Genomic DNA, 23,994 nt, shown 5'->3' with positions numbered 1-23,994 from the left:
GACAGTTGTATATAATGGTTTATTTACCGCTGTGTCTTTGGCGTTTTTCCTCTTCTTCTTTCTTTCTCTGTCTTTTGGAAAATCCTGAAGGGTATGAGCGCTTCATCATGATGACATTTTTAAATTTAAATGCCCGCGTAGCGCTGAGTGTGGAAACGACAGTTTCTCTTCCACTGACAGCTAGTGGGGGACCTGATGGGGGGTGCGCGATGGTGGATGTCACTTCAAAATTACAGTGAATAGGGCACTCATAGTGTTTGTCGTTGCATAGGGGGAATCCCTCTAGTTTGGGGGGCCCCTCTCATTCACGGAGCACAGTACTGAGTGACAGCGCTGTCTCACTGTGGTAGTTTGTTTACAGTGGTTGATACTGTTTGACGAGGGCAGATACACAACCTAAACGACCGTGCGGCCATCGGGGGCCCCCTTCAGCTGGGGGCCCTAGGCAACTGCCTACCTTGCCTACCCCATTGCGACGGCTCTGCTTGTGGGGACATTTCGACCCCACGACGTAGGGCACACATGGACACGCGCGCGCGCACACACACACACACACGCACCGCTTGTCATGAGAGCGTCGGCTCAGTCGAAGTAGTCTGGACAAGCACTCAAGACCGCATATTTATTTTTACTGGCAAAAAAGAAACTGGATTCTTCCTCAACCTGTCCTTTACTTTGCAAAACGTTCGGTGGACTTCAGCAAAACAAATTCGTGACCTTTTTCATAGAATTTCGCTAACAAATGTGGAATACAACATATTAAAATGATGGCCAAATGGGCATCATCAACTGCGTCAGGGACAATGCGTCGCGACATTGAGTTCCTCGCGTGCTGTTCACTAATTTATTAGTAGCGACGAACCCGTTTGCCTTCAGAAGTATGAAGAATAAACAATGTTTAATAATTGCTCGGATGGGGAATCTTTTCAATCTTTTTCCAAGAACTTGGAGGATTTTGATTCTATACGGAGTGTGCTCCTTTACAGGTTGGTATGATGAGTTTAAATGGTTTATCTCTGGTAGTATGTTCTGCGGTGTTTGTTTTTCTCAGCGACACTTTGCACTGTTTAATGCTGAGTAGCCTTTTCTCCCTCGCTTGCATGCAGCGCGTGCCAAAGTTGATTAAGACCGCGTGCAAGATCAAAACGTTCAGCCACAGATCTTTGGTTTGCATTTTTACAAAAACAAAACTTGAAATCATACGATTTAGTATTCCATTTAGGTTTTACTGTAATTGTATTGTCGCGCAGGGGATTTGTTGTCATTTCGCTTTCCAAGCTGGTCAACGAAAGCTTCAAAGTTGCTATAGCAACGATTCCATTTGCCCAATCACGAGTTGAGATACGTGTCACGTGGTCTTTGAAAAAGACCCGGATGTGGACAACACCGCAAGATGATCTCACAGATACAGAAAAAGAAAAAGCAAGTCGAAAACAGCGTAAGATGGGCACGAAGATGTTTTATTGAGTGGAAAATGCGCTAATGGCTTCAAGACATTTGACAGAGGGTGTTGAGGTTCTTTTCGAGCCCGGCTCGAGCGAAACTGAACAGGATAAAGGAGGAAACGCAGGAAGCGAGACTGATTCGACTGGATCAAGTTACAGTTACTCAGATTACTCCAAGTAAGAAGCATCAATATAATACATACTAATAACTGGATTGCTAATTAGACTTACTTCACTGTACTGTGAAATATTATTCTTCATATTGTGGTTCAGTTTAGTTAAGTGCTCTATACGTACCCACAATTTAGAAAGAGGAAAAGGAAGAATAGACCTTGTCCTCTGCCCTCTCTCATTGTAGGGTCATTTCTGTTTCCAATTTGGAAAGTCAGTCATCATACATAATTGTATGCTATTCACCATCTTAAGTGACTTTATGGACATGGTTGCCAGGAGCTAACCACCAAAGCAGTGTAGATGAATTTAGAGGAATAATCTCTGGTTGAAATTTCTAGTTCTGTTCTCTTGGAAATTAATTACAGTATTTGGTTTCAAAGATTTGGGATTTGTTTTTCCCCTGGAGCATTCTGACTCATTGGTAATGTAGTGTTTAGTTTGGTTTGTGCTTGAAGACATTTTTTTGCTAAGTTTTGCTTCCTCATCTTTTTGGAGTTTGTGGCAAGAACTAAAAGAGCAATACTTTCCTGCATTTTAGTAAACAGCTAGTTTGTTTTTACAGGTCTGCCAAAACTGTATGCCATAAATGTCCACTACTGTTCTATGTAGTGACATGCTGTCAACTAGAGATCGACTGATAGTGGGGTTTTGCCGATACTGTAACTAAGGTGCTGAAAATGCCAATAACCAAATAATTGGCCTGTAGTTATTAAAATCGATTTCTAGAATGTACAAATATTTTATGTAAACTTCAAGAAACTTGATGTCGCTCTCCAAATCCTCTCAGTTTATGCGGAGGGGGGAATGAATTAGAAGTCGACCAATAGTGGGTTTTGCCGATACCGATAAGTAAGTTGTTGGAAAAGGTAGATGATTGTTTTTAAAAATGATTTTTTTAAAATGTAAAAAAAAAAAAAAAAAAGAAGTATTCTTTCTTTTCTATGATGGGCAGCGACATAGATGTTACAAGTCTAAAATGAATAAAATCCCACATGCAGTGTATTGTTTGTATTTGGTTCGTAATGCTGGACTTTTAACTATAAACAAGCCTGAAACTGTTAGTCTATTCTGTAGAACCAAGCCATTATAACTTTAGTTTCCTATAGCGGTGACCACAGAGAAAAAGAGAACCATCAGCAACTATCGGCACCAATTAATTGGTAAAACAATATATCAGTCTACCTCTAGTGTCAACTGCTTCCTTTAGGAAGTTTAAATAAGCCTAAATTGTCTTTGTTCTTATTTATGCAAGTTCCAGTTGTTTCGTCACTTGACAACCAATCAAAATGAGTCCACTTACTTTTAAATTAAATCTGCTTAAAAGGTTTAAAATCATCTCATGTATTTTCATCTTGCTACAGATGAAAAACTAAATATTTATACACTTTTCACTGTGGAAAAAGTGTTTGGACACTTAAGCCACACATAAAAATGTCTGTATGACTATGATGAATATATATTGTATGACTTGTATTTAATAACAGCAAGTGTAATACATTTTTTATAAGAAAGATAGCACAGTTGTGTTTATCTCCCCTTGTGGTGCGACCAGAACCATGTTGCTTCCGCAGCGTTGGAGATGTTGGTTCGGATGCCATGTCGAACCTAGGAAAAAGTCGTGTTCGTATAATAAATGATGAGTGTGATTCGCAGGTTGCAATTTTTCCTCTCGCATTACATTTTTACTAAACTGATGTTTAGGTTTGGGGGGGTTCAGTTTATAAAATATGCATTCCTCTTCACTGTATTACATCCTGAACAGATGAAAACAACTAGCTTCACAACTTGCTTTTGGCGCCCCTCCGTGGACATTTCACCCCCAAAATTAGAAGGATATAGCTGCAGGCAGAGCTTTAAAAAGGGCTGGCAGCTTTAAACCAAACCGCCAGGAGAGATATTGGGAGCCCCTAACCTAACACTTTCCCTAACTCTAACCATTAGTGGAAGTGATGCCCCCTTTTGGAGTTGATGCAACCCACTTTTGGATTATCCCCGCCCTCTTTTGGAGATTCAGCCCCCAATTGGAGATCACAGCCTGCAGCTATACCTACTTGCAAAAATGGAGCTCACACATGACCATACACCCAACAACACTTACGGCTTTGGCCACTGGGGCAGCATTTAGAATTTTAGCTTAAGAAAATTCAACCTACTGAGATCAGTCTGAAATTCAGTGTTCAGAAATAGGAAAAAACGAGTTTTCAGCTGACAGTTTGATTTGGTTTGATATTTTGTTAACTAATGCAATGACATTCATAGATTTTTAAGTATGGCTTAAATGTCCAAATACTTTTGTGGCTACTGTATTCTGTAACTGACAGTAGACATGTTTCCTTCTTTAATGCTCTCTTTGTTTTGTGGCACAGTGACTTGGAGCCAGAATGGTTGGATGATGTCCAGAAGAACGGTGAACTCTTCTATCTTGAGCTGAGTGAGGGCGAGGAAGAAGCTCTGTTGGCCCAGGTCTCCGCCAGTCAGTCCGCTGCCACCAATCATGTACATTTCAGTGAAAAGGAGGCAGAGATTATCACTGAAAACAGTAAAAAGAACACAGTCCCCAGCAATAAATCTGAAGCAAAACTCTGGAAGCTGGGCAAGATCCTGAGACGAAAGCGGCAACCGTCTCTTAGAAAAACCTCCAATGGAAAAGAGGAAGGGGCTTCCCAGCGGCCCACCTCTATTTTGAAGAATCAAGCAGAGCACCGGTCTGGGGTGGTGGTACAGCAGCAGCATCTGAAGGACGTGTGTGTGTATCTGAACCCCAAACGGCTCGGCACCGCCTCACCTCCATCTCCAGAGAGAGGGGGGCTGCTGGAAGCCTTGCTGGGTGTGATGCATCGGCCAGGAGGAAGTTCAGGGAAGAGGGGGGGAAAACTCATTATACATGGCCTGGTCCCACACAGTCCCGCCAGCAAGTGTGCCAAAATTCTTATTGGTAAGTGGAGTTACCCTGGTATTAAACGTTGGCTCAAAACTCATTCTGCACCATTTTTGCTATAGACTTGAATGGTGCACCTAGCATCTAGCAACCACCCAGAAAACATTAGCAAATAACAACAAGAGCAGGGTAACTTTACCTACCTTATGATACAATACACATTGCAATACATATGTCACAATTCAAAAGATACTGGAGCATCACAATATCAATAGAATCGCAATTAAGGGAGTAGTTCACCCAAAAATTATAATTCTCTCATCATTTACTCACCCTTATGCTGTCTCAAACTCGTATGTCTTTCTTTCTTCTGCTGAAAACAAATTACGTTTTTTAAAGGAGATATGACGTGGACATATCCATACAATGCAAGTTATTGGGGTCCAAAATGTTCAAGCTCCAAAAAGGACACAAAGGCTGCATAAAGGTAATCCATATGACTCAAGTGGTTTAATCCCTGTCTTCTGAAGCGATACGGTTGGTCTTTGTGAGAAACGGACCAAAATGTATCTCAAAAATGTAATGCGTATACATGCATCAAGTGTGAGGAAGTGTAATTGGAGTGCTTCAAATTGGAGACTGCAGATGATACATGTCAAGATGTATAGTGTAAAAGGAGTTACATTCTGGTATCTCTCCAAATCCGGCCCGCTTATCATCTTTATCTGGCCCTCAGTAGAGCAGTACTCGTAAAAAGTGATAACCTGAAGCACCACTGAACCTGCATACATGTGTACCTACAGTACATACTAAATATGTATATAAAAATGTGAGTCCGTTTATTCTTCTATTATCAATGATCGTTTGCACAATTATCTGGCTCCTGCACTCCTGGTTCATTTGCACATGAAGATATGCACATGAAGAAATGGCAAATATATTAGGATGTCGAAGGATGAATCTCAGTTGCCTCCGCATCTGAGACCGTCAATCCACGCGTCTTATCACGTGGCTTGTTGAGCGTGTTACCATGGAGACATAGGACGTGGAGGCTTCGCTCTATTCTTCGTGACAACTCGCCACACGCCCCACCGAGAGCGAGAACCACATTATAGGGACCACGATCAGGTTACCCCATGTGACTCTACCCTCCCTAGCAACTGGGCCAATTTGGTTGCTTAGGAGACCTGGCTGGAGTCACTCAGCATGCACTGGATTCAAACTTGCAGCTCCAGGGGTGGAAGTCAGCGTCAATACTCGCTGAGCTACCCAGGCCCAACTGACATCTGTTTTGAATGAATGGAACTCTTAAGGAAACTGGTCTCCGAACAGTTTGAAAAGCACCTTATTTTCATCGTACCTCTATATACAGCCTCTGGAGGCAGCATTTTCTTTTGTTTTGGATGCAGCCTTGAAGTTGCACTCAATCTCCTGACATTTTAAACAGCCTGGATTACCTACTTAGATTGTCACGGAGTGACCTTCATGATTTGTGAATGAGAGGAACTTTTGATCCTGATCCTGAAGTTTTTGGTTTTGGCTGATGGAATACACGCTCCAGAGGAATGCATGCTCGACAGGAAGAAAATGCAGGATTTTTGTGAGGTTTGTGAATGACATATGTTTAAATGAAACGGCTATATATTTGCAAACGGTATATTATACAAGTTTTATTGATATTTGCCTTGTATCATTAGAGAAGTTGCAGGGAAGTATTGAGAATAGACTGTTAGAATATGTGCTTCAGAGGAAGATTTATGAGCGCTTCACAGGATGCTGGATCTGCTGAAGTTGTGTGAGGTTGGTTTATTACATCTGTTTAAACAAGATATGCACATATTTGCAGACAGTATATATGATATAAGTTTTATTGATATTTGCCTTTTTCTTATTAGACAAAACAGTTAAAATTACAGGGAACTGTTGAAGAGAGAGAGGGAGAATGAAACAGGTGAGCGCTTTAACATTATGAGATCAAACGTGTCGGACCATTTAAATGAGACCGTGTTGCACACCGGTCTATTATTGTAGTAACACGATGGCACGTATGACAAAACAAACCATGACTGGTAGCTTACATTTCTCAGTTGCTTTACAGGCAAGCAGTCGATTCTCTCAAGAAAGAAATTGGCCACGTGGGAAAATTTATCGGCAGATGCGATAATTAAAAAGTCAGAATATGCACAGATTTATCAGCCTTTGCTTAATCCTGCACACAGGATTACATTTTTTTTTAATTTTAATATTACATAAAATAAAAGTGCTAGCTGAGATACAGTAAATAAAGAAAATGTTTGTCCCCTTCGAGTTTTTATCATTATAATCTGGCCCCAAAAATAAAGTAATTGAAGAGCCCTGGATTAAACCACTTGAGTTGTATGGATTAATCTTTATGATGCTTTTTATATCCTTTTTTAAAGCTTGAAAGTTTTAGACCTCACTGATTTACATTGTATGGACAAACACACCCATTATATATCTTTCCAAAATGTTACATGAAAGCTACATGAAATTCAGGAGAAAGACTGAACACAAGTTTCAGTTTCTCTAGTGAGGTTTTACTTTGTTTTTGTCGAGTTCTGTGCCGCCTCATTGCTTTTTTACTAGTAGATCTGTAGGAAGTCAAATAAGTGCTCACATAAATACAAAATATTAGTATAAGGAAAAAGAATGGTGATATATGATTGTATTGGCACAGCCTAGTAAGAACAGCAGCATGAAAAATCTAGTTATTTAATTTAAATTATATGTAAAGTTGAGGGATGGTGCTGTACATGAATTTATACATATTTTCTCACACACATGCCTGTTAAACGGTCAATCGGATTGAGTCCAAATTAATGGCTGAACATTGCCCAGAGCATCACACTCCCTCCACGGGCTTGTCGTCTTTCCACAGTGCATCCTGGAGCCATCACTTCCCCCAGTGCTGACCTGGAGCACCCCGCAAGTCTTGCCGTTTCAGAGATGCTCTGACCCAGTCATCTGGCCATAACAATTTGGTCCTTGTCAAAGTCACTCAGGTCTTTACTCCTGCCCATTTTTCCTGCATTCAACATGTTGAATATGAGAACTGATTGTTTGCTTACCATCTAATCTACACAGACCATGACATGTGACCTTGATAGGAGATTATCAATATTATTCGCTTTACCTTTGAGTGGTCATAATGTTTTGGCTCATCATTCTATACTGTGAATTTTTTTCTGTTGATTTATTTAAATGAAATTCAAGGAAATGCCACAGACACTCTCTCTAAGATGGACCAAAGAAATTCCAAATGGATTACACTTTCCCCAGCAGCTTTTTACAATTATTTCTCAGACGCTCTTCCATACTAAAGCAATTAGACTGCTGAAATATCTGAAATAACTGGGGGAAATCTTTGCATGCTGCAAAGATAAGAGCGTTCAAATCTACCGAAGGCAGGTGGACGTGATCTTTGATGAGGACGTGTTTTTTATTCAATATCTAATTGGAGAGATCCAATTTGCCTAGCTATTTGCACAGTTAATGCACTGGAAAAGCATTTCTTTTCTGTGAAGTGGCAGATGTTGATCGATTGCTAACACTGTTAGTGATATTTGAAGTGAGTACCTTTTATATGTTTCTGTAGGCGATGTCCTGGTTGCTGTGGATGATGTGGATGTTACCTCAGAAAACATTGAGAGAGTTCTCTCCTGTATACCTGGCCCCACACAGGTAGGGGTGTGTGTGTGTGTGTGTGTGTGTGTGTGTGTGTGTGTGGTCATGGTCCACCAAGTGGCTTTTCCTGTTATTTTTGAGGGAAATAACCCTTTAAGATGAAGTGTTTTGTTTTAGGGCTGTCGAATTAATATTCTGATTTAGTGTGATTAATTACATTAAAAAAAATAATGTGTTTAAAAAATTACAGCAAATCAGTAATCCCGCATAAACAAACCTCACAAACAGTGCAGACACAGGGTGAGAGCATGTCATTAGGACGCATATTTCACAGCTGGACAAAGCACAACAATATACAGGGATCTCAAGATGTGATTTTTATAGTTCCAACTACGTTCAACATGACACAGCATCCTAAAACTGCAGCGTTTTGTATGCTTAAAACCAGTAAAGGGATCCAAAAGCGTTCGTTTGACTCATTTACATTGAAAATGTCAAATAGCGCTGATGGAATGCAAGAACACTTCCTGTGAAAACGGGACAGATTGACGAACTCAAGTTCAAATATGGTAATAAAACAAAGAATATTTTTACTTCTATTGCCATTTTTTGTATTGTTTAATTCTTGTCTGCCACAATAATGCAATATATATTGGCAAGAAAAAGTATGTGAACCCTTTGGAATTAGCTGGTTTTCTGCATTAATTGGTCATAAAATGTGATCTCTTCTTGAATGAATGTTACATTTATATAGCTCTTTTTTCTGACACTGCACACAAAGTGGTTTACAGAGTGAACAGGGGACTCTCCTCAACCACCACCAGTGTGCAGCATCCACCTGTATGATGTGATGGCAGCCATAGTGCGCCAGTATGCTCACCACACACCAGCTATTGGAGGAGAGAGTAGTTATAGAGCCAGTTAATGGATGGGGATTATTAGGAGGCCATGATTGATAAGGGTCAGTGGGGGGAATTTGGACACTGGAGTTACACCTCTGTTCTTTTACGAGAAGATTTTTAATGACCACAGAGAGTCAGGACCTCGGTTTAATGTCTTATCCGAAGGACGGACTTCTTCATCAAAGTCACATGTATAGACCAACACAATGAAACTTTTTAACAAAGTTTGTGTTTAATTTTTTTAATTAAACACAATGTGCTTAAGTTAACAAGACACAAACAGTTCTAATCTTTCATGTCTTTATTAAACACATCCCATTAAACATTCACAGTTCTTTGGAAAAAAAAAAAATTAAGTGAACCACCCTGACAATATCCTGTAGGATATCTTAATAAACTTGGGAATTCATTTTTCCCTCTGATGGCAAGCGGTCCAGGCCCCGAAGCAACAAAGCAGCACCAAATGATGATGGTTCCTTCACCGTACTTCACCGTTGGGATGATATTTTCATGTTTGTATGCAGTGCCCTTTTTTACGCCATACGCAGTGCTGCGTGTTCTTCCCAAAAAATTTCACCTGAGTTTTAGCAGTCCACAAAACATTTTCCCAGTTGCAATTTGGAGTGTCAATGTGGTCTTTGGCAAACATTAGGTGAGCATCAATGGACACCATGCCTGTTTTATGTTTTCCATATAGTAGACTAATGAACAGATATGTTAACCAGTTCCAATGATTCCTTCAAGTCTTTAGCTGTCCCTCAAGGGTTATTTTTTTTTTATTATCTCACTGAGCATTCTGCGGTATGCCCTTTGTCTGGACAGCCACTTCTAGAGAGAGTAGCCACAGTACTAAATCATCTGCATTTATATAAAATTTGTCTTAACAGATAAATATCTGAGCTCTTCAAAATAACTTTGTAACCCTTTCCAGCTTTAGGCAAAGCAACAATTCTTGATTGTAGGTCTTCTGAGATCTCTTATTTGTGAGGCATGGTCAACTTCAGCAGATGTTTCTTGTGAATTAAACATTTTAAATGTTTGAGTGCTTTTTATAAGTCAAAGTAGCTCTAACCCACACCGCCAATCTTGTTTCATTCATATTCATCATAGCTTTTATTGCTGTCAAAAGCCTTGGGGTTCTCAAACTTTTTTGTTTGAATGATGTATTAAATATGTACAAGAACAATACAATAATTTACGTGTTATTCGTTAAAACAGATTGTTTTTGTTCATTATCGTATCTTAGATGAAGATAAACAATTTATTGAGAACAATTTACAGAATTCATTGTTATTGTGAAAATAATTGTTACTCTGCAAAGTTTCAAAGAAAAGAACAAAGCATTTGAGCAAGACTAGCATTTAATCACAGAAAAAGATGCACAGAACAGAAGCCAAAGACATTTTAGAAAGTGCTCATCTAGATTGTGTTGTTTAAAAAAGGTCCCATTTGAAGGCAATTAAGTCAGATTAATCCCTTAAATAAAACATCTGTTACCAAAACAGAAATTGCCCTTATGTGCCCTCACTGCGCTTAAAGTGTTTTTGAGTTTATGGGAGGCCTGTGGACAGGAAAACTGCACTTGGAAAGTGGGAAAAAAAGCATCTGAGATTTACAGTTTTGCTCTAGGCTCAGTTGCTTGTTAGCTTTCATCCTTGTATTGGCCTCAGGCTTGAATTGTTTTACTGCTTTTGACAAACTCCTGCAGTCTACTAAAGAGCAATGTTATAAAATATTATGAACCATAAATTTGTTCTGTTTTCATAGTCCATCTGAATTTTCTACCTGTAACCTTGAAAAACCTTTGGCTCTGTTGCAAGGGCTCATGCATTTTCAGACTAATAGGGATGCTTATTAATTGTGTTTGCTAAGGCAAGCATCACTATTATTGCTCATATGATTGCCAGAAACATACTGGAAAAATGTGAGGGATTTGAACAAACCCCCGACCTTAAATTTTGGCTTTACTCATCCCGCACTGTTCATGTGGCTTGTTGAGGAGATGAATTGCTCTAGTCAAAAAGACTTGTTTCTCTGTATCTCAAGAGAAACTCATCCAGTTGATAATAATCTGAGAAAGATTTGTTTGAGAAGACTTTTTTTCGAGACTTACGATTTCTGCCAGGTGGACACAAATCCCTTAGATGATTTGCATGTAGATCAGGGGTGGGCAACTATTTTGCTAAAGGGGCCACATCGGGCTAGTGTAGTGCATGGGGGGCCACATTGTATTCCTTTTGAGATACAATGTTCTGCATTGATTTGGTTTTTGTATCTTTTAAGCCCAGAAATAGTTGTGTACTCAATTTTCTGAAGTGTATCTGTGACTAATGGGACTATTCTGCAATTGCCTAAAATATTGTATTGCTCTACAAAGATAGATACTTTTCTATTAGGCATTAAATAATCTCTACATCCGGGGTCTGTTTTAATAAATATCTTTTAATGTTTGTCGCAAAGCGGCGAGTTTACTTATTTTTTCTAAATCATTACCCATTTACATACTAAAAGGGTCCCCTCGATGGTTTCACTTACAGCATACAACTGAATAACACATTACTGCAAGAATTAGATTAACATACAGGTGCGAAGGGACTTCAACATTTCTAAATGGCAAAAATAAAAAATACATATACATATTCGTCTCTGGCTTGCTTTTGCTTGCATGTCAATGATGCTGAGACATTTATATTTAATTTAATCACTGAGAAGGTTTACCTAAAAAGTAGCACTAAACATCACAAGCAGCCTCAAGAATGGACACAGAGTGACCGTATAACACTTTACCTTGAGCAGAATATTGCACTACAGGTCACTAATCTTGTTCAAAGGGGAAAGCGAGAGATAGAAATAGCGCACTCGAGTGTATGGTTGCCAGATTGCACAAAATAAGTATAACATTAGGCAGAATATTTCCAATTTGCGCAAGTATAAATCTCAAACTTGGGGTGTTGCATCTCTTAACAGGCAACCCTGAGCATGTTAAACGCTTTTGGAGACGCGTTAGGTCCCAATGCAAGTTAACTGAAATATCCAATGAAAAAAAAACGCTTTTACGATAAATTAGCATTAAACCATTTGGAGGGCCTGATCAGGCCCGCGGGCCATATGTTGCCCATGTCTGATGTAGATGATGCTTATTTCTGTGAATGCTTTTCGTTTGATCGCTTCTCAAGCTGGTTGCATTCACTCAACTGCCTGAAACTGAGGGAATGCTGAAATTACAGAGTGTACTGGTGCCCCAGCAGAGATGACTGTTATAGCAGTGCTTGTTTTTGGAGGCCACAGGAAAAGTGCCATTACTCTGCAGAGAAGAAAGAGGGAGAGTTCAAGGATGAGAACCAGCAGCAAATACATTCATAGAACCAAAAAAGGGTTGGCAAAACTATTATGATATTAGGGTAGGGAAACCACACTCTTGTGAGGTTTTGTGCTGCTTGCCAAGATTATTAAATAAGCCTTGCATAGGCCAACGATATAAGTAATTATAAGGCAAGCATTGACTGATTTTTTACTTTAAATGGGAAGACCAGTCTTTGGAGTTACTACACCACAGTAACAGAAACATCTTTTTCACTTCTTTCTCTTGGGCATTGACACCAACAGTCCAGAACCCTGAAAAATTAAATATGAACATATCTCAGTCAGGATGAGTGAAATGCTGCAGTGTACAGTGGTGTCCTAAAATTATCTCTTCAATTACTCACCCTCATACTATCCCAGATGTGCATGACTTTCTACTGTTGAACACAAACAAAGATTTCAAAGATAAGAATATATTAGCTCTGTAGGTCCATAAAATGCAAGTGAATGGTGGCCAGAACTTTGAAGGTCCAAAAAGGCAGCATAAAAGTAATCCATACAACTCCAGTGTTTAAATGTATATCTTCAGAAGCAATATGAAAGATGAGAAACAGATCAAATCTAAAGTCTTTTTACTATATATATGCCCAGTAGATGGCGATATGCACGAAGGATGTGAATCACCAAAAACAATAGAAGAAGAATGTGCATGTGGAAATGAAAGTGTAGGTTTATAGTAACTATCCCTTTTATACTATTTCACAAATTATATTATCAGCTATATTATATCTTAGTATTTACTATGACACCCTTTTGCTTTAATGACAGCATGCACTCAAGATGGCACAATCTGATGAGCAGGGATTTAAGGAGCGGGAAATAGATAACCTGAAGTAGAGCCAATTACGGAACACTCTCTGTCGCTCTCTGTTGCACCATTCCATGCATTTAAGCTGTTCTATGATATATTATTCCTCTTATGATGTTGTTCCTCTTTTGTAAGTCGCTTTGGATAAAAGCGTCAGCCAAATGAATACATGTAAATGTTCCTGATGAGACAATCCAGATTGGATTTACATCAGTCTTTGTTTTAAATTAAAAACAAAAAAATCAAAACCTTGTTATGGAAAAAAATAAAATAAATAATTGTGGTCTCAGACTATTGGACCCCACTGTATGTTGATAACATATTTGTATGTTCTTTGAATATGAGTTCGGAGGTCTTCCCACATCCCCTAATAACATGCTCCCGATCTTTTGCTGCTTACTGTGGCATCCTTTCTAGCATACGAAAGCACAGTGCTACAACCCAGCTGCTTGTGGTTAGTGGAACTTACTGCTATGGCTCATGTGTGCTCTGTTCTGCATGATAAACAGGTAAGTGGGAAAAGAGACTGTGGACATTCTGTGACTGTTAAAGCACAGATGGGCTCCCTTTCTCAAACAGAGACATTGTTTTCAGCAGTGTTTCTGGGCTAACTTTGCTGCTACTTGTTCATTATGGGCCATGGATGTTCTGTGTGAATGGCACGGTATTCCAATTAATGTTAACATTTCCACTCAAATCAAGTCTTGGCCCAAGTCTGTGCAATACATCTCTGATGCATATTGCACACAAAACTGAAAAACATTTTCTCAAGTGAGACAGTCATAAACTGACTTGCTGGTTTGGAGCAAATTCTGCAAGTAAAAGCACACAGGACTTTTTATCTCCAGTCTCCCTGGAGACAGAGTCGTGTTTTCAAAGTTCCTGGTTAACACAAATGAGCAGTTTCAAAATTTTCACCGGATATATCAAGGTTTGCTAGGTAAGTGACATTAAGGGCCTATTTCAAAATGTAGTGAGATCGTTTAAATAGCGCTCCTCACGCGCAGCACAAGGAAGACTTGACTCACAATACTTTGCAATACAGATGACGTGAGAGGAACGACCCAATACTAATGTCCATAAATATACATAGTGCACACACATTTAAGGTAAAATAGACAGTTTTATATCATATTAAACCATTTCTTTAAGGATATTTATTAAAAAAAATTATCTCTTTTTGTCTGCCATCTTGAATTATTTTCCCACAGAGGTCATCAAGGTGCATTCTGGGGTTGCCCAGGGAAGGATACATACAATGCTTCCTTAGAATTTGGCCAAAACTAGATTATGAAGTAGCAAAAATAAGATACCTAAACTTTTGAAACCTTCGCATCGTAGAGCACCTATGATTCCTTATAAATGCCACCTCCGGAGGAAGCTCGCTAGGTTTTGGAACAGACCCTAAATATTTTAATGATATTCAGAGTTTTGTTTGAGCCATGTAGTAGCAAGTGAAGCAGATATCCACATTCATAAAAATAATTATTCATAAAAAGTTGTCTAATCTTCACCTAAGTCCTAATAATAGACAAAACACAATCTGCTTAAAATACTGACAAAATAAATAAAATAGTTTTCATGTCTTTATTGAACATGTAGTTTAATTATTAACAGTCCATGTTGGAAAAAGTTTGTGAACCTCTGGGCTTCTGATTTCTAAAAAAGCTAACTGGAGGCAGGTGTTCGAGTCAATGAGCTGAGGTTTTAGGTGTGGACTTTAGAGGTGCCCTGCTGTATAAAAACAGTACACTCTGTGTACTGACATAGAACGAACGTCTCAAGAAGCCTGTGAACCATGCCCTGATCAAAATAAATATCAGAGGACGAATTGTAGAGATGTGTGAATCTGGTAAAGGCTACACAACATTTCTAAAAGACCTGGATGTTCATGCAATGCTGATAGAAGTGAAAAACAACCCAAAGGTAACAGCAAAAGATCTACATAAATCTCTTGAACTTGCTAAAGTCTCTGTTCATGTGTCAAATATAAGGAAAACACTGAAAAAGAATGGTGTTCATGGGAGGATACCATGGAGGAAACCACTGCTCTCCAAACAAAACATTTCTGCACATCTCAAGTTTGCGAAAGACCACCTTGATGCTCCAAAAAGCTTCTGGAATAATGTTCTGTGGACAGATGGAACAAAATGTAACTTTTTGGCAGAAATAAACAACATAATATTTGGAGGAAAAAAGACTCTGCACACCAACACCAAAACATGTGAAGCATGGTGAAGGAAGCATCATGGTTTGGGGCTGCTAAGCTACATCAGGGTCTGGGGAGCTTGCAGTCATTGAGGGAACAACGATTCAAAAGTCTATCAAGAGATTTTACAGGAGAATGTCAGTGTAGTAGTCCGTCATCTAACAATTGGGTGATTCAACAGACAATGACCCAAAACACTCAAGCAAATCAGTAACAGAATAGTTAAAGAGGAGGAAAATGGAATGGAAATTGGAATGGTCAAGTCAGAGTCCATACCTTAACTCAATAGAGATGTTGCGGCATGACCTGAAGAGGGCTATTCATACAAGAAATCCAGAATATTTATGAACTGAAACAAATTTGTAGGGAGGAATGATCCAAAATCCCTCCTCTGTGAAATACAAGGCTGATCAACAGCTATAGGAAATGTTTGGTGGAGGTTATTGCTGCTGAAAGAGGTGCTACCAGTTATTAAATACAAGGGTTCACAGACTGTGAATAATTAAACAACATGTTCAATAAAAACATGAAACTGCAATTATTTTTTTGTCATTATTTCAATCAGATTGTGTTTGTCTATTATTAGGATTTTAGCACATTCAATTCAATGGGTTCACATACATTTTCTTGCTACTATAGGTCCTATTTACACCTGGTATATGTGCATTTGGGGCAGTCCATTTAAAACGGGGTGACGCTTAAGGCAGATATAAACTGGGTCCGAAATGTTTTGAGATCTGTCCACCTCAACCACATTTGGAATTGGCCAAGAGTGGTCGAAAATGTGTGTGACCATATGGGGCTTGTATTATAAAAGCTTATGAAAAAATTACTGTCTGATAAGAAAATTTGAGAAAGCGAATACATGGACCTGCACAAGAACTTAACGGACCAGCTTTAAGCGACCAAGTGTAAACAGTGATGTCTTGCTTGTCCACTTGAGATCGGGTCACCCATCACACATTTTAATAACAGGTGTAAAGAGGTCCTTGTCTGTACTGCATTTTTTTGTGTTCCACAAGGACTTTCCATGTGTTTTCTGTGCAATCGAACAAGTATCAGTCCTTTTGCCATTTTAGTCAAAGCCAAGGTCTGACTATGCAAGACTAGCTCAATTCCCATGCAGGTTGATGAATTAATAAAAAAAATTAACAGACTGCAAGACAAAAGAAGTACATTTTACACTTCCACGTGTTTGATGGACATTAAAAGTTGTTCTAAAGTGTACTGTGTGACAGAGCAGAAAAGAAGCAATCTTGGTTTTGAAGAGTGTCTGGGAAGATGTAATCTGATTGCCTCTGATTCCAGTGTGCTTCGTACAGCCACAAATTTCCAATAGAGTCAGCAGCATTTTGCATGTCCAGACCACATGGTGAATATTCCCCTGTTTCATCAGTTCTCCAAACCCCTTTACAATAAATATTTTTTTAAATATGTAGCACAGTAAGTATTTCAGATTATTTCTCTTTCTTTCTCAGGTGAGACTAACTTTGGAGACTGTTGGTCCAGTTGGGAGCCCTGTAGACTCTGCAGTACCCAGACTGAAAGCATCTCCCCCGGTCAGTCAACTGGTCAGACTGCTGTGGGGGGAGGACACTGTTGAGCTCCAGATGTCTATAGCACATATACCACACATAGTGATGTTCCTCTCACTTAAACTCGACTCTGAGTCGCCACAAGAGGAGGTCAGTCTGTTTGTCTGCATAAAAACTAAATATTCACTTTCTCTCAGTACATACATTTTTGGTAAAATTTGCTTTGCTATTCCTTTTGATGATCTGCAGTGTAGAGGCCAATGACATGGTACATAGGCACATATTGTATCAGTTGGTTTTAGACAAGTATTCAATGTCTGGCATGTCTTTTGGCCATTTTCAACTAAAGTGTGGTTTCTACAAAGTTTGTCCAGTCATTATCTTAATTAGCTTAGATCATATTCAAAGCAAGCCTCACAAAAGCAATCAAGTGGAATTTTGGTATTTGACACTATTATACAGTTTGGTTTTTGATTTGTTTTTTACTAAATAAAATGTCCTGGTCCTATTTTACTCCAGAATCAATTAAATTGTATTCTGCCTGTTGAAAATGAAGCAGATTTTTAGGGCAATTTTTCTTACAAGATTTTTTAAATTATGACATTATTTTCATGGCAGTTTTGCCCATTTTAGCCCCCAATTGTCATTACCACAATGCGAAAAAAGATGGTACTATATTATACTACCATGATGTATAAATACTTAAGTTAAATAATATATTGTATGTATAAATATGTATGTATGTATGTACAGTTGCAGTCAGAAGTTTACACACACCTTTGCCAAATACATTTAAACGTTTTTCACAATTCATGACATTTAATCATAGAAAACGTTCTCTGTCTTAGTTCAGTTAGGATCACTACTTTATTTTAAGAATATGAAATGTCAGAGTAATAGTAGAGAGAATTATTTCAGCTTTTATTTCTTTCATCACATTCCCAGTGGGTCAGAAGTTTACATACACTTTGTTAGTATTGGTAGCATTGCCTTTAAAATGTTTATATTTGGGACAAAATGTTTTGGGTAGCCCCCTTGCTCGCACATTTCAGTTCTGCCCACAAATTTTCTATCGGATTGAGATCAGGGCTTTGTGATGGCCACTGCAATACTTTGACGTTGTTGTCCTTAAGTAATTTTTCCACAACTTTGGATGTATGCTTGGGGTCATTGTCTATGTGGAAGACCCATTTGCCACCGAGCTTTAACTTAACTGACATCTTAAGATTTTGCTTCAATATATCCATATCATTTTCTTTCCTCATGATGCAATCTATTTTGTGAAGTGCACCAGTCCCTCCTGCAACAAAGCACCCCACAACATGATGCCCACATGCTTCATGGTTGGGATGGTGTTCTTCAGCTTGCAAGCCTCACCCTTTTTCTTCCAAACATAATAATGGTCATTATAGCCAAACAGTTCGATTTTTGTTTCATCAGGCCAGAGGACATTTCTCCAAAAAGTAAGCTCTTTGAAAACATTTGCGAGGGTCCCGTGGAGCCATGTGAGGTTCGGACGTATGAACGGCGAGCTCTGAGCACTTTGCTAGTTTAAATACATTTTGTGTCATACATCAGTGAGATTCGATACAACCTGATTCTTAACTGTTCTAGGAAGACTATATGTCAAAGAAGTAAAAATCCTCAGCCTCTGGAGATATTAAAAGACACTTGCGTGCTCAAGCTGAAGCCCCTGTGCAGCAAGCCGCAAGCCCGGGGGTCAATTTGGACATTGAAGTGCAGGAAATTTGCTGTCAATTGATGAATGTGTAGACAATGCTGATGAAGGATGTTGCTGACTTGAAGGATATTGCTGTAATACGTCAATCGATCACTGCCATGGAGATGAAATTAACTGAGATGGTTACAAGAATGGCGGATGTTGAGAAAAGGATTGATTTATCTGGAGTCATCGGAGAGGGAATTAGCTGCTAACCCGTTAGTGACCAAGGCAGACTTGGAGCAATTTTGGGAAAAGCTAGAATACTTGGATAATCGTAACTGGCGAAACAGCGTCTGAATTGTTTGGATTCCTGAAGACGAAGAAGGCAGAGATAGAAGAGATGCTCGACATAACAGGCCATAAGCTGGATACCGAGCGAGCTCATAGAGTTCCGGCTTAGAGATCCGCAGAGGGAGACAGGCCCCGATCAATTCTGGCCAAATTTCTGAGATCATCCTATAAAGATCTCGTGTTGCACAAGGAGTAAAGGAAGGCTTTTTTGGAAGAACCACAACATTTTCTTTTTCCCAGACTTTGCCAATTCGACAAGAGAGAAACGTGATCGATTCAAGGAATGCAAGAAACTCTTACATCAATGGTAGGTCGCTTTTGCACTGATGTTCCTGGCCAAATTGAGAATCGATACCTAGGATGGCCGCAAAATATTTCCATGCCCACAGCAAGCATTGTCCTTCATAAAGTCAATGACTGAGTAAGTTATGTGTGGTTCTCATGTTGCAGCCGAGTGTGCCTGACTCACTGAACATTCATGGGTAAGAGTGGGGGTTAAATGTTAAATGTGATTCAATGTATATATGTTGTGTTTTTTCTTTGTGATATGTCTATGGATCGATACAAAATTTTAATTAAAAAAAGTAAGATCTTTGTCCCCATGCATACATGCAAACTGTAGTCTGGCTTTTTTATGGTGGTTTTGGAGCAGTGGCTTCTTCCTTGCTGATCAGCCTTTCAGTTTATGTCAATATAGGACTCATTTTACTGTGGATATAGAAACTTGTCTACCTGTTTCCTCCAGCATCTTCACAAGCTGCTTTGCTGTTGTTCTGGGATTGATTTGAACTTTTTGCACCAAACTACATTCATCACTAGGAGGCAGAATGTGTCTCTTTCCTGAGCGGTATGATGGCTGCTTGGTCCCATGATGTTAATAATTGCATACTATTGTTTGTACAGATGAATGTGGTACCTTCAGGTATTTGAATATTGTTCCCAAGGATGAACCAGACTTGTGGAGGTCCACAATTTTTTTTCTGAGGTCTTGGCTGATTGTTTTTGTTTTACCCATGATGTCAAGCAAAGACGCACTGAGTTTGAGGGAAGACTTTAAAATACATCAACAGGTACACCTCCAATTCAGTACACCTTCTATCAGAAGCTAAGTCTAAAGGCTTGATATCCTTTTCTGGAGTTTACAAGCTGCTTAAAGGCACAGTTAACTTAGTGTGTGTACATTTCTGACCCACTGGAATTGTGATATAGTCAATTAAAAGTGAAACAATCTGTCTGTAATTTTTTTTTGGAAAAATGACTTGTGTCATGCACAAAGTAGATGTCCTAAACGACTTGCCAAAAACTACAGTTTGCTAATATGAAATCTGTGGAGTGGTTAAAAAAAAAGAGTTTTAATGACTTTAACCTAAGTGTATGTAAACATCTGACTTCAGCTGTACATCATATCAATAGTGAGTAATTAGTTTTCACTGCAGATATGGTCAAATAATTATTATGGTAAAAAAACAGGCTTCATTTCTTTCTTTTGTTTTTGGATTTTGTATTATCCTCTCAGTATCTGCTTGCCTTGCACAGGTTTACACAGGTTTCAGTAACATACACTGAATGCCTAATATGCTCTTGTTCCTCTGCATGCCGGCAAAACAGTTCCAACCTGCCAAGTCATGGACTCTACAAGGCACCTGAAAGTGTCCTGTGGTATCTAAGACATTAGCAGCAGATCCTTCAAGTCCTGTAAATTGTGAGGTGGAGCCACCATGGATTAGACTTGTTGGTCCAGCACATCCCACAGATGCTCAATTGGATTGAGATCTGGGGAAATTGGAGACCAGGGCAACACCTTTAACTCTTCATTATATTTCTAAAGCCCTTCCCAAACAATTGTGCAGTGTGGCAGGGCACATTATCCTGCTGAAAGAGGCCACTGCCATCAGGGAATACCATTGCCATAAATGGGTTTTACCTGGTCTGCAACGATGTTTTATGATCATATATATATATATATATATATATATATTGTCAAATAATTATATATATATATATTAGGGCTGCCGATTTAACGCGTTAATTCAGTGTGATTAATTTGACAAAAAATAACGCGTTAACGCAATTAATTGCACCATAATAAGGAAGATTGCTGAGAAATGCAAGCTTGTAGTACCACCTGTTTACTCCAGAGGGCAGTAAGTGAAATTTCAGCAGTATGAGCAATGCACAGTTTATACAGTGAAGAAAACAACCCATAACACAGACATGCGTTACGTTCTTGCTTTCAAAACACTTGAAGGAGCGCAAATGCGAACTAAGGGATCTCAAGATGTGTTTAAAGATTGAGTATTAAACTATATTTAACTTGACACAGTGAACTAAACATTTTATGTTTATGATGCAATGCACCCGAGACGCTACACAAGCATTTCTGACTCAGGTGTAGATTGACGGGCTCTTAAACAAGCCCGCATAATAAATCTCAAACTGATTGACAAATTCACTTGTGAAATAGATTGCTGTGAACTGTATGCCAATGATTGACTTATGATCAATAATATGGTAGTAAACCATACATTGTATTCTAAAGCTGCTTTTTGTATTGTCTTATCAATGATTAATTCTTCTGCTACAAGAATGTAATGCATTTGAATTATCAGAATATTTATATATATATATATATGTATATATATATATATATATATATATATATATATATATATATATATATATATATATATATATATATATATAATTTTAAATATTTAAAGATAACTATGTATAATTATATATTGATATAAATATGTATAATCTTTATATATTTAATTATTGTTATATGAGGGGCTTTCTCAGCAAATATTTGTATATGCGATTAATCACGATTGGACACAATGTAATTAATTAGATTAAAGATTTTAATCGATTGACAGCCCTAATTTATACATGTGTATATATATATATATAATTAGATAATTTTGCAACATACAAATGGAGGATAAAAGTAGACAAGCACAGAAGAGAAACTTCTTGTTCAATAAACCATTTCTGAGACCGTACTGAATTATGATTTATAACACATATGACAATTCACCTGTAGTCACAATATTGTTGCATGTAATTTGCCTATATATCCTGAGATGTTCTGTGATCATATACAGTGTTCTTACACAACACTATTCTTGCAAAATGTTCAGAGAAGACTGACAGAGAAGAAATGCTGCATTCAAAAACTGAAAAATGATGCCTTTTGACTTGGAGGATGTATTCAGATGTAGGGTGAAATAAGGTGCTTTTCAAACTGTTCTGAGACCAGTTTCCATTCATTCAAAAACACTGTTGGTTAAGCCATTAACTGATAAGGCAGCAAGTCAGCTGCCTACATTTTCAGATACATGCTCGTGTTCCCCGAGACACCCTCGTCAATGACCCTCTTAATACACAGTGAATCAGACAGGCTTTATTTCTTTCATCTGTTTTGTAAAATATCATTAAGTGTGTTTCTTCAAGTGTGCATCTTTGTGTCAAATGACATTTCTTGTCTTATGTCACTCCAGGATAACTTTCAGGTTGCCTGCCACAGTGGCGTGTAGATGAGCAAAATTACCCACCAATGTTCATGATTTACCTGCATTTGGCGGTTGGCAGGTGCTAAATTCATACCCTGGTTGTGACATATTCCTCCCATAACCATCATTAAAATTTTCTTTGACTTGTGCCACAGTAGACCTTCTGTCAGTTTGGACCAGATGGTATAGTCTTCGTTGCCCTAATGCATCGATGAGTTTTGGGTGCCCAATGCTCCATCTCCGGTTTGTGGTTTGTATCTCCTTGGACCACTGTTGGTTGGTACTCACCACTGCTGACCGGGAGCACCCCACAAGCCTTGTCATTTCAGAGATTCTATGACCCAGTCATCTGGCCATAACAATTTGGCCCTTGTCATAGTAACTCAGGTCATTATTATTGCCCATTTCACACATCATTTCAGCACACTGACTATGAGAACGAATTGTTTGCTTAAAATCTTATCTACCCAGAGATGATCAACATTATTTTCTACACTTGTGAGTGGTCATATTGTTTTTGCTCATCAATGTAAATCACCAAGTTACTCTCAGGCTGCAGTTTTGAACATAAAATTCAGCCCTCCATTTGATTTGCAGTGTTAAATCTTTTGCTGGGAGAAGTGTTTTGCTCTTTGTGAAAGCATTTGCTCTCTGGCACACTTAAAATCCTCTTACTGTCTCCAGTGATTGATATTCTGCGGAGTTCTAATGTGAGTTTAAGTATTCAGAATGTGTGTTTTTCTCTGAACTACAAACCACAGGATGCTAAATGAATGCTAATACGACACCAGTGGCCACCTCCAAATGCTGACTTTTTTATTTTTAGAGAGTAGGGAGAGTTGCTCTATAGAGATATTGAGAGTGTGTGTGTCTTGGGGTGAGAGATAGTTTCAGTTTTTTGTCCCTCTCTGCGATGTGTGAGGTCATCTTTCTATGAAAACCTAATTTCTCACACAGATTCACATAGTCTGCAAGTTGTTGCCTGAAGAAAATGTCCCTCCCATTCATCCCAACCATTTGTCTCATACTGCTGCAGTGACCAGATGCAGAGAATGTCCATCCTTGTGTGGTCTACTAATTTTGAAACATTGTTAATTTTAACATTTATTGTTATGTTAATTAATATTAACATTATTAAATTTTAATAAAAACTTTGTGGTCAAAGGTTGATACAGCCGGGGTGAAAGTGGGGATAAGCTCCCATTTCCCTAGAAATACTCCATATGGTCTGTCAACCAAAATACAGCTCCTGGCCTTCATGAATGGCTTAGCTTCTAAGCCTGGTAGACCATGTTTTCGAACAGGAGAACGGATTAAGGCAGGTCATCGGCTCCTTAAAACCAGTTGCTTCGGGCAGATGGGGCTATCAGAGTTTCCGCTAGAAAAAAATGGTGCCGGTCAAAGTGACCGGCAGAGGTTTCGTTTTACGGACATTTTGATGATATGCCGGTCAAATATATCGCCTCTTAATTAGTCAAGTTGAGGAAAACTGGAGGCAGTCTATGT

The 23,994-nt window shown here is 38.7% G+C and overlaps 1 protein-coding gene across 4 annotated transcripts in view; it reads left to right on the top strand.

The window, feature by feature from the left end:
- The first annotated feature begins 410 nt into the window (after window positions 1-410).
- LOC127657893 (protein inturned-like) overlaps window positions 411-23,994 on the top strand; it is a 51,456-nt gene continuing 27,872 nt past the window's right edge. For 2 of the 4 annotated variants that reach the window (XM_052146890.1, XM_052146867.1), the window contains exons 1-4: window positions 1,251-1,622; window positions 3,986-4,554; window positions 8,114-8,199; window positions 16,903-17,109. In XM_052146890.1, the coding sequence (XP_052002850.1) occupies window positions 1,483-1,622; window positions 3,986-4,554; window positions 8,114-8,199; window positions 16,903-17,109 (1,002 nt within the window). In that variant the 5' untranslated portion in view covers window positions 1,251-1,482. Of the gene's footprint in view, window positions 987-1,249; window positions 1,623-3,985; window positions 4,555-8,113; window positions 8,200-16,902; window positions 17,110-23,994 lie in introns of those variants that run through there. The other 2 variants (XM_052146883.1, XM_052146874.1) reach the window with 2 other exon arrangements.

Source organism: Xyrauchen texanus, chromosome 2 (assembly GCF_025860055.1).
Source record: "Xyrauchen texanus isolate HMW12.3.18 chromosome 2, RBS_HiC_50CHRs, whole genome shotgun sequence".
NCBI lineage: Eukaryota > Metazoa > Chordata > Actinopteri > Cypriniformes > Catostomidae > Xyrauchen > Xyrauchen texanus.
This window is presented reverse-complemented; position numbering and strand designations above follow the sequence as displayed.